Genomic DNA, 16434 nt, shown 5'->3' with positions numbered 1-16434 from the left:
ACGACTGTTTACAAGATCAAATTCGATTATCAAAATATAAGTCGTTTACGGCGTAGAAAGCCTTGTCTAGTAAATAAGATTTCAAAGCTATGCGAAATGAAGAAAATGATGTTATGGATTTGATTTCAAATGGCAGATGATTGTGCATTTTTTTCGAGTTGTATAATATTGAACTTTTAACTAACTCTGAGCGTGGGGTAGGTAGATAAAAATCTTGCTCCGGCGTTTCTGAGTGGATAAGTGTGAGATGGCCTTTGTTGAGAAGCTGATACATGCTTATATGTATATAAGCATGTATATTTGTATGTACTTTTTGTATCGTATTGCATGTACTTTTTGGATCGTATTAGGCAAACGGATTCAAATAATAATAAGATAGGAAGAGTTAATATTTTTATTTCTTTAATAAAGTCCTGGCAATGAGTTCTGCTGTTTAGTCCCAGTGAATATCGAAGAGCTCTCTTCTGGAGATTAAAAATGCGGTTAAATCGAGTCGCACAACACGTACCCCAGAATGGAAAGGCATATCTGAGGTGCGACTCAAAAAGTGCATAATAAATAGTTCTAGCCACTGACAAGTTAAGTTCCTTAGAAACAGATCTTAATGCAAAACAGGCAGAGCTTAATTGTTTCGACGAAGGGTCGATAAGCATGTCCCATTTTAGAGAATTGTCTACAACAAGCCTTAAGAATTTTACAGATTTTACGACGTCAATGGTGGTGTTGTTAAGTACAAAAGGCTGCAGCGAGTTTTTATACGACAAAGCTTTAGTTTTAGAAATGTTGAGACTCAGGAGGTTCAAATCGCACCAAGATTTAATGCTGATGAATGGTAAGTCATTTGATATAATCCTATGAAGTGCCGTGATGTCCTTGTTGCTCCAAGTGAAGCTAGTGTCGTCCGCAAAAAGACATATTTTGCCACTGATGTTTATGTTAGCAATGTCTTTAATAAAAAGAAGAAACAAAATAGGGCCTAGTACTGAGCCTTGTGGTACTTCACATTCTATTGGCTTGCTAGAAGACAACGTGGTATCCACCCTCACAAGTTGACTTCTGTTGCTCAGATACGACTTAAACCATTCGAGAGATGTTGTCCAGCGACAAATTAATCTTTAATTTTGTTTTTAATTTTTATTTTACAGTTTTAATATTGTACTTTTTGGCTATTCGCCTGTCTGAAATGTCAATCAAATATCTATCAAACTGTCTTTAAATGTCTTCAGTTGTCTTCAGATCTGGATCGACTCTAAGAAGCATTCTAATAAAAATACCAAGGCCGGAATAATTGAAACAAGAGAAAGAGTGCATCACCAGGTACCTTGTGAATGCGATGTGTCCGTGCCGTAAAATCCTATGTCTTTGTTCTCTAAATGTACAACTTAGCAAGCACTAAAAAACATGAACAAAAATGTGTTCTATGAGTTATAACTGAAGAAAGGGAGACATAGTAGACCTGTAATATCGCAGTGATTAAACCCCCTTCCATGTATTCTACATAGCCAATAGGAAAAGTGAATTTGAATGACTAGTAAGTTCCAAATTTGTTTAAAAATTAGATGCTGAACGTAGGCTTTTTCTAGTAATTCCTAACAATCACTGATTTCTACCTTTTACTGTAACATATACTTAATAACAGGTCCCTGTTTCTTTGTTGCTCTGAAGGAACTAGTTCCTTACACTCTCACGTGAAACACGGCGGCAAAATGGCGGCCAGAATAAAGGAGTGGCCCAGGGGTGAGGCGAGGCAGGAAGAAGAGAAATTGCAACGAAGGATTTGGTGCCAGTCGGTTGAGTTTGCATGCCGGGCACTATCCTCGGGCTCTAACACACTTTGACACACATGTTGACGGAGTTTAGAGAAATTTTCTTTATCGAAACAATCAATTAAATCTAGTTTCCCTAAATATATTGCTTTAGCTATACCTATTTAAACAAACCATATTATTTTCCCGCTTATTTTCGAATTTTCTCTTAATACACAGGCAATTTTTTGTTATTTGACCTAAATATAAGCTTGTTGGTAAGCAGGCTGCCATTTTGGGTTAATGTGTTTTTCGAGTAACTTTCCCAAATGAAATCTCGGCTCTGGCTTCGGCAATATCATTTCCGCCTCTCTATAAAGAGAGACAGAGACGATTTATATTTGCCGACCACGCCACATAAAATCCTACAAGAAAAATACATTCGACTCTCCCCAGGGAGAAGTTTTGCCAAATAAAATTCATGGAGTGTAAATATTATTTTAGGAAGTACGTTGGGACGTAATAAAAAAGGGGAACAGATAGAAGAGACGGAGATGATTTTTTTTTCTCTATACAATGTACATTTGGAGACAACTGAAAAAACTTTGAAACGGCACCTTAAAATTTTCTTGTATTTTAATGTTTTATATATTAAGTTCTAGTGGACTGATTTTGATGATGTTTTAAACAATTTGTAACTAAATTGTTTGACTTTTTAGTATATCTTTCTAAATTAAAATGGAAGTCGCCATCTGTCAACAATACAAGGTAAAACAAAATGTTGATATTTTGGTGAAAAAAATTTACATCATTAAAATCACACATAGAACATACATAGATGCATTGCAGAATACAAAAAAAAACGTATCAATAAATATTTTGCAATTTAAAAAAAAAGATGGTTATAATCACTTAATAGTTATTATAAAATATTAAATACTAGACTTTTAACCAGTGTGTGAGATGATCAAAATTTTAAAATTCACAATTGTTCAAGATTAAACATCAACAAAAAAGTCGGTTACCGCCAGTAAGTATGATTTCAGAGCTTTGCGAAATGCGGGAAAGAATGAAAGCGACTTAATATCCAAAGGCAGATGATTGTACAGGGTGGGTCAAATTCGTGCTCCGCATTGCTAAATGGATAGTTGTGAGGTGGCCTTTCGGGAATAGTAGATATGTGCTTGCGGATTAAGCAAACAGATTCAAAAATGAATAAAGAAGAAAGAGTCAGTTTTTGAAATTTTTAAAGAAATTCTGGCAGTGAGTTCTGCTGTTCGGTCCCAATAAATATCGAACTGCTTGCCCTCTTTTGAAAATACGATCTAAATTTGTCGCGCCCCCAGAATAACGAAGATGCGACTCAAAAGGGCCTAATACACTATTCTAGAGGTTGATAAGTTAAGTTGGGGGGTTGGAACCTTTGGTGTAACAACAGTAAAACACTAATACACCAAAACACTTTACATTCGCACTGGGCGCGCGTTTCGCCAACCATGTTGGCATTATCAGTAGATGATTAAAACGACTTAATACAACATCTAAAACAATCTAATTAATAATAAAACATCAATTATGAATGGACATTATTTTAATGATAATAACATTCCCTCACCTCAAAAACAAACAGTAAAACTAATAAATAATAAAAAGGAGAGTGGCCCGACGCCATCAACCGTTCACATTCAACAAATGTATCATAAAAATCTACCTTTGCGTTATGGCACCATTAAAATTAACATTATTGCCTTGTTTCATAGACTGGTGATTTATCGTTTTGGCTATTTGTGTGAATGCGAGCTCCATTGTGTGTGCAATCAGTAGTCGTCGCCGACTGTTATAATGTGTTTGTACACAAAACAGTCGAACGTCTTTTTTAATAACTATTTTATATGCTCCGACTAAGTTTTAGTTTCCCTTTCTTAATTAGCGGTTTAAATGGCAGTAAAGTTTTTTAATGACCGGCGGCCACCAAAGAACGACTGTGTGTTATTGCAGTTTGCCGATTGTTATCTTTTATTGATTTTAAATTTGCTATTAAACCGATTTTATATCTTAATTGACTCCCCTACCCTCTATACAACCCGAATACTTTTTTCTTTGTTTGTTATTTCTACTTCTTTATCGTTATGGCTAATTTAATTTATTATTTTTTTCGTTTGTCGTTAAATTTTGATGGTTTTTTCTTTTATTAAGCGGATTTTAAACGAACTTCTTTAATTTATTTAACTGGTGATAATAAAATTGTTGCAAGAATTGTTAATATGATTCTTATTCTTAATATTATAATGTTATATCGTATATCGTGTATAATCGACATCTATGTCAATCAATCGATATCTAACCCTTCCTGGACACAAACGGTACATTGTGAGACAGAAAATTGTAGATAGAAACAAGCCCTATAACATAGGATACAACATTTCAATGAACAGTGCTTTCCATAAAATCAATAAAATGAAAAATATACGAAATAATATACATGTACTGATTTCTTTCGAAAATCGACATCTCTGAAACTATGAACCCTTCCTGGACACAAATGGTACATTGTGAGACAGGAAATTAAAGAAACAAGCCCTATAACATAGGATACAACATTTCAATGAACAGTGCCTTCCATAAAATCAATAAAATGAAAAATATACAAAATAATATACATGTACTGATTTCTTTCGAAAATCGACATCTATGTCAATCAATCGATATCTAACCCTTCCTGGACACAAACGGTACATTGTGAGACAGAAAATTGTAGATAGAAACAAGCCCTATAACATAGGATACAACATTTCAATGAACAGTGCTTTCCATAAAATCAATAAAATGAAAAATATACGAAATAATATACATGTACTGATTTCTTTCGAAAATCGACATCTCTGAAACTATGAACCCTTCCTGGACACAAATGGTACATTGTGAGACAGAAAATTGTAGAGAGAAACAAGCCCTATAACATAGGATACAACATTTCAATGAACAGTGCCTTCCATAAAACCAATAAAATGAGAAATATACAAAATAATATACATGTACTGATTTCTTTCGAAAATCGACATCTATGTCAATCAATCGATATCTAACCCTTCCTGGACACAAACGGTACATTGTGAGACAGGAAATTGTAGAGAGAAACAAGCCCTATAACATAGAGAGACATAGAACACATTTCAATGAACAGTGCTTTCCATAAAATCAATAAAATAAAAAATATACGAAATAATATACATGTACTGATTTCTTTCGAAAATCGACATCTATGAAACTATGAACCCTTCCTGGACACAAACGGTACATTGTAAGACAGGAAATTGTAGAGAGAAACAAGCCCTATAACATAGTATACAACATTTCAATGAACAGTGCTTTCCATAAAATCAATAAAATGAAAAATATACGAAATAATATACATGTACTGATTTCTTTCGAAAATCGACATCTATGAAACTATGAATCCTTCCTGGACACAAACGGTACATTGTGAGACAGGAAATTGTAGAGAGAAACAAGCCCTATAACATAGGATACAACATTTTAATGAACAGTGCCTTCCATAAAATCTTAGATTTCTTGGTATTTTTTGGTTGAGTAACCTTTTTTATATAATTAAATTTGTAATAGTATTGGCTAGATGTTTAGGAAAATCCTATATAACCTGTAAAGTTTATCCTACAGACAGAAATCTACATTATCGAAAGATAAACAAGTATTTTTAAAGTAAACAACAACTGTAATTTCCAAAGTAAGAAGCATTTTAATAAGATTTTATCTTTTCACAATTTATAAGAATATGATTGACATTTTATCTAACCGGGGAGATTTTTTTATCTTGAAATATATAATGAAATTTTCTAAAAAAAATCGTTTTTAAACACTTTCAACAGCAGAACTGTTTCATGTCCAATTTCTAAAGAATAATTGATTTAAAAGGATCTACCAGTTCTACTTTCATTGTTGCGAATTAATAAATTATCAGGATGCGTTTATGTTACTATGCCATATAGGTATGAGTTTTTTGTTTTTTGTAAATAATAAATAGCAGAGAGAAACTAATAACTAAAGTGAGAGGGTTTGTGGAATAGGGCATTTCGTAAACAAGTTTATTTTGTCACCGCGCATCCTAGACGCGCATAGCGTTTTTTTTTTCAACTTTGCAAGTTAAACATTTGACAGGATTAATTAGATTGTCAGTAGCTTTTTCTATTTCTTAGCTCTAGAAGGAGATAACGAAAATCTGTTGATAAACGGAGCAAATCGGAGTAATACATTGTTTTTGACTGAATGTGCCTGTTCTTTTAGCTTGTCAGAAGAGAAGATTATTGTCATTATTGATTATTTCAGATTCCACGATTATTCGGCATTTTTGTAATTTTTGTTTTGTGGTTGAGACCCAGACAAAACGTTTCCTTTAAAGGTAAGTTTTATCTCGGTAATGATTTTAACATGCCTAATAGTAATAGTGAGTGCACATAATAATCGTACATTGCTAATTTATTTTTTTTAATTTAAAACATCACATTCTTTTCTGATACCTATGGAACGACTAGGTATTATACCTGGTATTATTTCCAGTAATTCAAATTATTTTCTTTAACTGCTAGGTTCTTGTTATAGAATAAAGACTATTAAAAACATTGAATACCTACGGGATACCTACTGATACTCTGTGCGGGCTCCCAACCGTGCTTCCCTGTTCACTCCCAATCAAGTTAGATAAAAAAATACTGAAGATTGCAGCCTTGAGTTGGAGTATGGCAAGGAGTATGGAGTTAAATAAATTATTATGTTCCTACACAGTATTTTATTTATAGGTTTTAATGCTTTAAGGTCTAATAATAAATTTTCGTTGTCAACAAAATAATCTAAAAAAACTACGAAGATTTCTTATTATAAACTTGAAAGATTAAGATTCGGTTCAAATATACAAATTTTAAATTTTTGGCGCCAGTATATAGGTATGAATGCAACCTACTATATCGATAATGCGCTCATAGTTCGGGTTAGACGCCAAAGGCCGCGCCACTAACACAGTCTTCAAAAATTAACGTTGATCGGTCTCTTTCACTTTAGTTATTAGTGTTCTCTCTGATAAATAGCACTGACATTAAGACGTCATTTAGATAAATCGCGATTTTTTAACGATGAAATAGTAAATTATCAACCAGCAAGTCAGATTTTAAAGAAAAATAGTTCAGGAAAATCCTCCGCAAGTACTTGGGCCTACAACATCCTGAGCAATACACTGGCCATTGTATGAGATCATCCGCTACATTACTGGCAAATGCAGGAGTGAACATGACAACGTTAAAAAGACACGGAGGATGGCAATCTGCAACGGTTGCGGAAGGATATATCGAAGGGTCCATCAACATTAAAATAGAGATTGCGAAAAAGATTCAAGGTGCTGTAAGTGTTCCAGAACGAGCCGTTGTAATGACAGAGCCTATTTCAAGCAGTGGAGGGACAGCATCTGGAGGCATACAAGGTTTTTCAATTTCTGAATCTACAAAAAAAATAATTTTCATTTAATGTTAATTTAAATAAATAATTGTGTGTTATAACTTCAAAAAGTCACGCGTGTGTTATTATTAATTTTATATGCATGTATACATGTGATTAATGTCTATATAGTAGTGGCTGTTGGATAAATATTTTTTTTTATTATTTTCCATTGCTTTAGTGATGATTCTTTTCTTCTATTGACAAATTACCATGACTATTTTTAAGAAAATTCCTTCTTGTTTAACGTTAGGATATTAATAAACATGTAAACTTGCTTTTTCTGAACGCTGATACTGTTGTATACATACGTACAAGCGTAGGGGTCAAAAATACCCATTGTAATAACATCTTTTACGTCAGACACTATTCTAAACAGTATCAGATGCCGGCGTATATCGTCCTATCCGGCAAAATTCAAACAAATCCATAAAAATAGCCTTTAAAATTGCTATAAAACTTGAATCGGAAGCCATGCGAGAAATGTTTTGGATAACATTGTTAGTCACGAGGGTATATACAGGGTGGTGGCATCATAGAAAATCCCATGAAAGTTGAAACTGTCCAAATATTGGCTTCCCTGTTAATTTTACAGCAAAGTCGTAAATAAATAGTAAAAAATTTGAGCAATTTTGGACTAGAAAATTTTAAGCAATTTAAAAAAAAATGCATCTGGTTTTAAATTAAAATTGAACAGGTAAGAATACAAAATCAGGCAAATCTCCACTTACTTAAGTTAGCAACCAACGACTTAAGAATAAATTATTATGTCTATTGGATGCGATTTTTTTAAAATAAATTGAAAATATTGTAGCGTGAGAAGAGAGAAAAATAAATTAAAACACAAACGGGGACTATCAAAAACAAAAAGGAATGTATAACTGTTATAGAATTGCGTAACGGGAAAAGAAAATGGTTTTGCCATGGCGGCGTGTTAAGTTTAATCTGCCACACGATAGAAAACATAAAAAATAATTAGTTATTAACAATTTGTTCCATTTCAAAAATTATTTTAGATATTTCTAACCAATTTTCTTCGATTTCATGGAGTAGCCAATAGTAATAACAAAAACTCCTCAATTCTATTTTATAGGTTTTAATCAATCTAAAAACTTTATTAAGAGAATGCACACAACCATTACTTGTAGCGATTTTTACCAAAAGAGTTTTTTTACGTAAAAAACGTCGTAAATGTATATTTTTTTACTCAGTAGTTTTATACAGGTACAGACAAAAAGTTATTACTTTTCAAACCGGTTAAAAAATATGCAAGTGGCGCTCTCTACAAGTAGGAGTCATAATGACATCAAAATCAGATTTCTCATGTCAAAAAACTCCCAGTCACCAATTTTCATCCAAATGGACATAGTAAAATACCTTTCCACCATGCGGACCTTCCAAGAAAAGATGGCGTCTCAACGCATGTTACTCCATGGAAAATGGTTCCTTAACTGTCCTCGTACTCATCCCAGTACGTCCACACACCCATCTACAGCTCCTGTCCTCTAAAATAAATAGTTGTAGAAGAGAACCTTACACCTAGGAAAATGTCTCTTACCCAACCAACAAAGATATCCCTTTTCCAAGGTTTTCCCCGGAATTCCAACTACACAGGCCAAGCTCATTTTCTTGCCAATCGGTCTTCTCGACCCTCAATGAATTCCAAGATCGTAATTCTACTGAATAATCCCAATACGGAACGGCGACAAGCCAAAATTTCACTAGAATTTCTTTTTGTCGGCAGAGATCAGAAGGCTTCCCCTGCTTTCACCAAAACGGTTCAAAGTCGAAAAAGGACGCGTGTTTGCAAAATCCGCAAAAGACGCTGGACTCCAAGATACCAACCCAAAGTCCAACACTGGCAACCAGTAAAACAAAAGACCCAAAATAAAATTTGACATACAGTTTTATTTAATGCATACGAATTGGGTGAAACATTTTATTACATCATAATAAACATATTATAATCTATATATGAACATAATATCTTCGGAAAATTATTAATACGTTTTCCGATCATATATAAAAAAACCGTTTAAAAAGATCGAAAACCTAATTTACAAAGATCCATCTGTCCAACTTCAACGCCGGTGTCACACGATCAGCTGACAAACAATTGAAACGTCAGTCTGTAAATCGTAATATAAACAAGATGAAATTTAGGGAAAAATCAACTATAATCAGGTAAAACCAATTGATTACACACAGGAAAAATACATAATAAAATCCTTAACCCATATGTATATTGCAGACCCAACATTCCCACTTGTTGCGTTGAAAACAGACAAAAGATAATCACATCAAGTCTATGTTCAAGAATCCAATATGCCAAGAAAATTATCCTAACACAAGCATAAGTCTAAATAAAGAATTGGCAACCACTGTAGAAAGAAAGGTAGGTTTTAAACAGACAAATTGATATTTTATTAATGAGGTTTTATATTACAGTTATCGGAGACAACTCCATCCCAAGAAATTGTTGTGGTGAAGAGACTTAATAGATAAGATATTATTAGAAGTTATATGTACAGTTAAGAAGTTAGCTAATTAAACGTTATTATTCAAGTTATTCAAGTAAGTTTTAGTTATTCCTAAAAATAAGCAAAATAAGTAAAATAAGTTACGGTGAAATTTTAAACCGTAACACTATATGTGGACTACTTCCGAATCTAAAAGGACCGTTCTCAAAAAAAATGAAAAGTTCTTGCGGTATTAATGCAAAATATAATTCTATACGGCGCTCCTGTATAGGTCGAGGCACTAAAATTCCAACGGACGAAAAATATATTGCTTTCCACACAGAGAAAAATGGTCCTAAGGATCTGTTCAGCGTATCGTACGAGATCAACAGATACCGTGTTGGTTATAGCTAGGCTGATCCCGCTGCATTTAGCAGCTGAGGAAAAGCGAGAGTTATATGTCAAAGCAGAGATTAACGATGATGTGAAAAACCATCAACGACGAGGTACCTATCAAAAATGGCAAGAGGAGTGGGATACATCCGACAAGGAAAGGTGGACTAGAAAGTTAATACACAATGTGGAGGACTGGACAAGTAGGAAACACGGAGACGTGGACTATTACATTACGCAGTTTCTCTCCGGGCATGGAGTCTTCATGGACTTCTTGCACAGAATAAAGAAAATACCAAATGGCAACTGCATGTACTGCGACGAAATCGACGATGCCGAGCACACGTTGTTCTGCTGTCCAAGATGGGAAAACGGAAAATCTGCCTGCAACTTCGGACACCTTGATTATGAAAATGACCAAAACTAGCAAAATATGGGGAAAGGTAGGGGCATTTATGAAAGAAATAACAATAGAGAAAGGAAAAGATGAAAAGGCAAGAAATGTAGAAGTATTCTAAAAATAAATAGAATAGAATATAGATAAAAAATAACATAGATAAGATATAAACCCCAAGATCACGTACGAATCCGAAGTAATGCCATGCGGCGGTTCCGGGTAAGGGGAGAGGCTGACTCCCCGGAGGTGGATATATTGCATTATTGGAAGTTATTTACAGTTACTGATAAACAGTTAAACTAGATTTAAAGGTTATTATAATCTGCGGGGTATTTAGGCGTACGTCTTTCACTTAACATTGCACATATCTGAGATGCTGTTATATGATCGTTTATGCGCTTTATTTGTTTGTTGTTCTTGATTCATTTAGAGCGTGCTAGCGGTTTTATTGAGCCATAAATTATGGAATGTCAAACGGGCGTAGTACATAGTAACGTACAACGCATGGTTTAGGACACATGCATGATGGATTTTTCAAATCTAACAAGCAACAGAAGAAGATTGAAATTTTAAATTTTTTAGTTATTTTATTATTACTGAAAGTTTGGCCAATTTTTTTTTTCAAACGTCACAAGAGTATTAATTTTTGCGACGTGATTGACAATATAAAAAAGTCATTTTAACGCCTAGGCATAAAAGTGCCTTACTTTAAGTACAAAAGTAGAAAAATATATTATTAAAATGAACAAGAAAGAAATAGTGAGGGAAATGTATAAAAAAGAAGAGAAAGATTAAACGGCTCAGCCCTTATTTCTTTCTTGTTCATATTGGTACCACGGCTAAGGGTATTGCGGCGGGTTGCTGTTGGCTACCTCCGCGGCTGTTCTGGACGAAGCCCACAATTCTGGGCGACTCTGGTTCTTGCCTGCAAATTGGGACTTTAGGCTCCCGTTTGCTCCTTTCATTTTCCATCATTTATTTTCGTTTCTTCATCATTTTTTTTTCATCTCCTGGGTTGCACACGGTGCCTCGTTGCATCGCTTGCTTCCTGGTTTTTTGTGTTATGGGATCGGTTTCATCGCTTCCTGTTTCCTTACCGTACTGATGAAGCCTGAAGCCTACCTCCGCGGCTGTTCTGGACGAAGCCCACAATTCTGGGCGACTCTGGTTCTTGCCTGCAAATTGGGACTTTAGGCTCCCGTTTGCTCCTTTTATTTTCCATCATTTATTTTCGTTTCTTCATCATTTTTTTTTCATCACCTGAGTTGCACACGGTGCCTCGTTGCATCGTTTGCTTCCTGGTTTTTTGTGTTATGGGATCGGTTTCATCGCTTCCTGTTTCCTTACCGTACTGATGAAGCCTGAAGGCAGTTAAATCAGTGTGCACTAGTGTAGGTGTGGTTGTGTGAGTGTGTAAGCATGCATGTCTGTACTGGTGTACACTGGGTATACGGTTACGAGTTGTTGAGGGCTGAGCCGTTTAATCTTTTTCTTCTTTTTTATACATTTCCCTCACTATTTCTTTCTTGTTCATATTGGTACCACGGCTAAGGGTATTGCGGCGGGTTGCTGTTGGCTACCTCCGCGGCTGTTCTGGACGAAGCCCACAATTCTGGGCGACTCTGGTTCTTGCCCGCAAATTGGGACTTTAGGCTCCCGTTTGCTCCTTTTATTTTCCATCATTTATTTTCGTTTCTTCATCATTTTTTTTCATCTCCTGGGTTGCACACGGTGCCTCGTTGCATCGTGTGCTTCCTGGTTTTTGTGTTATGGGATCGGTTTCATCGCTTCCTGTTTCCTTACCGTACTGATGAAGCCTGAAGGCAGTTACATCAGTGTGCACTAGTGTAGGTGTGGTTGTGTGAGTGTGTAAGCATGCATGTCTGTACTGGTGTACACTGGGTATACGGTTACGAGTTGTTGAGGGCTGAGCCGTTTAATCTTTTTCTTCTTTTTTTATACATTTCCCTCACTATTTCTTTCTTGTTCATATTGGTACCACGGCTAAGGGTATTGCGGCGGGTTGCTGTTGGCTACCTCCGCGGCTGTTCTGGACGAAGCCCACAATTCTGGGCGACTCTGGTTCTTGCCCGCAAATTGGGACTTTAGGCTCCCGTTTGCTCCTTTTATTTTCCATCATTTATTTTCGTTTCTTCATCATTTTTTTTTCATCTCCTGGGTTGCACACGGTGCCTCGTTGCATCGTGTGCTTCCTGGTTTTTTGTGTTATGGGATCGGTTTCATCGCTTCCTGTTTCCTTACCGTACTGATGAAGCCTGAAGGCAGTTACATCAGTGTGCACTAGTGTAGGTGTGGTTGTGTGAGTGTGTGAGCATGCATGTCTGTACTGGTGTACACTGGGTATACGGTTACGAGTTGTTGAGGGCTGAGCCGTTTAATCTTTTTCTTCTTTTTTATACATTTCCCTCACTATTTCTTTCTTGTTCATATTGGTACCACGGCTAAGGGTATTGCGGCGGGTTGCTGTTGGCTACCTCCGCGGCTGTTCTGGACGAAGCCCACAATTCTGGGCGACTCTGGTTCTTGCCTGCAAATTGGGACTTTAGGCTCCCGTTTGCTCCTTTTATTTTCCATCATTTATTTTCGTTTCTTCATCATTTTTTTTTTCATCTCCTGGGTTGCACACGGTGCCTCGTTGCATCGTTTACTTCCTGGTTTTTTGTGTTATGGGATCGGTTTCATCGCTTCCTGATTCCTTACCGTACTGATGAAGCCTGAAGGCAGTTAAATCAGTGTGCACTAGTGTAGGTGTGGTTGTGTGAGTATGTGAGTGTGCGTGTCTGCACTGGTGTACACTGGTGTATACGGTTACGAGTTGTTGGGGGCTAAGCCGTTTAATCTTTTTCTTCTATATTATTACACTGACATAATAGTTATTTTTTATACCTACAAGACGATAATGCAATTTTATCGTCGTGTATAATACAATATTTTTTCCATAGCGAGTTACGTTTTAAAAAATATTCAGAAATTATTATTTCAAGGAATTTATTACGAGTAGAAAAAATATTGTGCTGGGTTGGCGTTGGTTTCTATGTAATTTGACAAATAAATAAAGCTGTCTCTTTAGTTGTCAGTTTTGAGTCAATATTTTCTAATTCTCTTTCGTATCGATTGCTGATCGAATTGGAGCCAGAAATGGCTCAAAACGAAATAAGTAAATTACCAACAGATATTCAGGCTGAGGCGACAAACGCCATATCCAAACTACTTCCATTTAAATCCCGAAATAACTTATGAAAAGGAATGCAAAAATTTTCAAAAATGGAAACAATTAAAAAAGGTGCGAGAAGAAATGAAGTTTTTAACCTATCCTCGCTGTTAAAGTATCATTTAATCTACCCTTGGGGTTAAAGTACTATTTTATCTACTATTTTTGATAGATATAAGGCAATTTTAACAGCTGCTATGAAAACAAAATTATTGTTAGTGTATTTTCACAAAATCGTAAATATTTCAAGAACCGTAAGATTAAAGTGCGGTAAACCTTAATCAAATTTACCTTTATTTTAATCGTAGAAACTAAAAATGTAAAATATACAGGGTATTGCATTTAAAAAAATACAACTTTGATATTTTTTTTTTTATTCGGGACACTGTAACTTTAAAAAATAACTGTATAGAGTATTCTATAGAGTTTCGAATTCGCCAAAAATCTCCGTCCGCCAATTTGACGTATAACAGTATCGTTATCGTGCACGTGCTAACGGTGCGCAATAAAACTTTTTAATGACGTATATATATACGTCACAAACGCTTCGGCTTAAACGACGCTTAGGCCTGGTTCCGACGCGAAACAATAACCTTACGCGATACGCCGACGACCGTGTCGTAAAATCTTTAAGGCCGAATAAATTTCTTAACACCGATCTCGCCTTGTTACACTAAGTGCCTTTCGACACGATACGATGTGTCTGAATCTCAAAAGATTGATAAATGTAAGAAGAATGCGCCATGTAAGGCGTAGGTTTTGGACCTGTAACCTCACATGAACGGAGAATTTTATGTATTGACGCTCTGCCTGTTTTGCATTAAGATCTGTTTCTAAGGAGCTTAACTTGTCAGTGGCTAGAACTGTTTATTATGCGCTTTTTGAGTCGCACCTCAGGTATGCCCTTCCATTCTCGGGTACGTGTTGTGCGACTCAATTTGACCGTATTTTCAAGCTCCAGAAGAGAGCTGTTCGATATTCACTGGGACTAAACAGCAGAACTCATTGCCAGGACGTTTTTAAAAAATTAAAGATATTAACTCTTCCTTCCTTATTTATATTTGTGAATCCGTTTGCCTAATACGTAAGCATGTATCAGCTTCTCAAGAAAGGCCATCTCACACTTATCCACTCAGGAACGCGGAGCAAGATCTATATCTACCTACCCCACGTTTAGAATTAGTTAAAAGTTCAATATTATACAACTCGAAAAAAATGCACAATCACCTGCTATTTCAAATCAAATCCATAACATCATTTTCTTCATTTCGCAAAGCATTGAAATCTTATTTACTGGATAAGGATTTCTACGCCGTGAATGACTTATATTTTGATAATCGAATTTGATCTTGTAAACACTGGTCTAATATTTGCTATTACTATATTTACTATAAACTTACTAAATATTTTTGAATCTTATTTTTATTTGTTTATTCTTTGACATTGTAAACATTTATAAATGTTTATTTTAAACAATAAGACTGATAATGTGAATTGTATACTTGTTTTGTATTCTCTTTTTGTTTGTTTACTTTACCTTTGTCTACAAATTGTAAAATTTTTTAACAATAAAGCCAGTTATTTATTTATTATCGAGACTTCAATTTAGACCTTGTAGTCTAAGAGCTAGCAACGTTTTCGAGAACGTAATTTAAGAAACTGATCTAATATATCCTTTGCTATGCTCTCTGGAACAGCGTGCGAGTCGTCTGGCTGCCGATAGACGTTGCGTTTTCTACTGCGCATTCAAAGAAGATCAAGAAGCAAGAAGATGAGTAAAAGATAAATCAAAGAGACAACTTTTTTAAAATACTTATTTTCCAGGCGTTGCTAGCTCTCGTACTATTGTGTTGATATGAAATTAGGAAAAAATCATGGAAAATACATACGTTACGAAAAAAGGCCACCTTAAAATTTTGATGTATTTCAAAATCTAATAGATTTTGTTCTAGTGGGCCGATTTTGATGAATTTTTAAGCAATATGTAGCTAAATTATTTGACTTTTTAGTATCTCTTCTAAATTAAAAATGAAAGTTCTCATATGTCAATTATACGAGGCAAAAAAAAAAGGTTGATATTTTTATATACTGGTGAAAGTTTGAAAACCCTGTCGAATATACATACCGCCATTACTGGTAGTATTTGACACGCATCAGAAGATGGTCACGCAAGGCGTTTTCTTTCATGAGCTTTTCTGTGACTGAAAAGCCCGATAGGTGATGTTATCTGTCTACCGCACTCCAGACATTCAAAAATCTCATTGCTTTGTTACCTCTTTACTTTTTGGTTGTCGCTCTTAACTGACTTTACAATTCTTCTCCATTCCGTTCTATTGTGAGCTGCCTCTTCCCACTCATTCTGCTTGTTAATTCCCTTTAAGTTTTCTTGGAAAATATCCTTGAACCTTTTGAGTTGTCCACCCGGCCTCCTCTTACCGTCTACAAGCTCACCGTAAAGCAGAGATTTTGGTATGCGGTTTTCTTGCATTCTGCATACGTAACCAGCCCATCTTAAGCGGGACTTTGTAATCATGACTTCAATACTCTCGCAGTTAGCTTTTTCAAGGACCGATACGTTTGAGACATGATGGAACCATTTTATTCTTAAGAGTTGTCTAAGATGTCTCTGTGGCATCTTGTTTAATGCGTTCATGTGTCGGCGGTACGGCACGCAGGTTTCGCTTCCATATAACGTGGTAGGAATTA

The 16434-nt window shown here is 35.4% G+C and overlaps 2 protein-coding genes across 2 annotated transcripts in view; one reads left to right on the top strand and one right to left on the bottom strand.

The window, feature by feature from the left end:
* Positions 1-16434, bottom strand: part of LOC115883868 (homeobox protein abdominal-B) — a 249361-nt gene that overhangs the window by 165209 nt on the left and 67718 nt on the right. The gene's annotated exons all lie outside the window — the stretch shown is intronic.
* On the top strand, positions 10056-10526 carry LOC115883893. The gene has a single exon (XM_030902315.1). The coding sequence runs from the start codon at positions 10056-10058 to the stop codon at positions 10524-10526; it is 471 nt and encodes a 156-aa protein (XP_030758175.1).

This window comes from Sitophilus oryzae, unplaced genomic scaffold (genome assembly GCF_002938485.1).
Source record: "Sitophilus oryzae breed Bouriz unplaced genomic scaffold, Soryzae_2.0 scaffold_2006_pilon_pilon, whole genome shotgun sequence".
NCBI classification, from domain to species: domain Eukaryota; kingdom Metazoa; phylum Arthropoda; class Insecta; order Coleoptera; family Curculionidae; genus Sitophilus; species Sitophilus oryzae.
The sequence above is the reverse complement of the archived record's forward strand: the minus strand, read 5'-3'. Positions and strand labels throughout refer to the sequence as shown.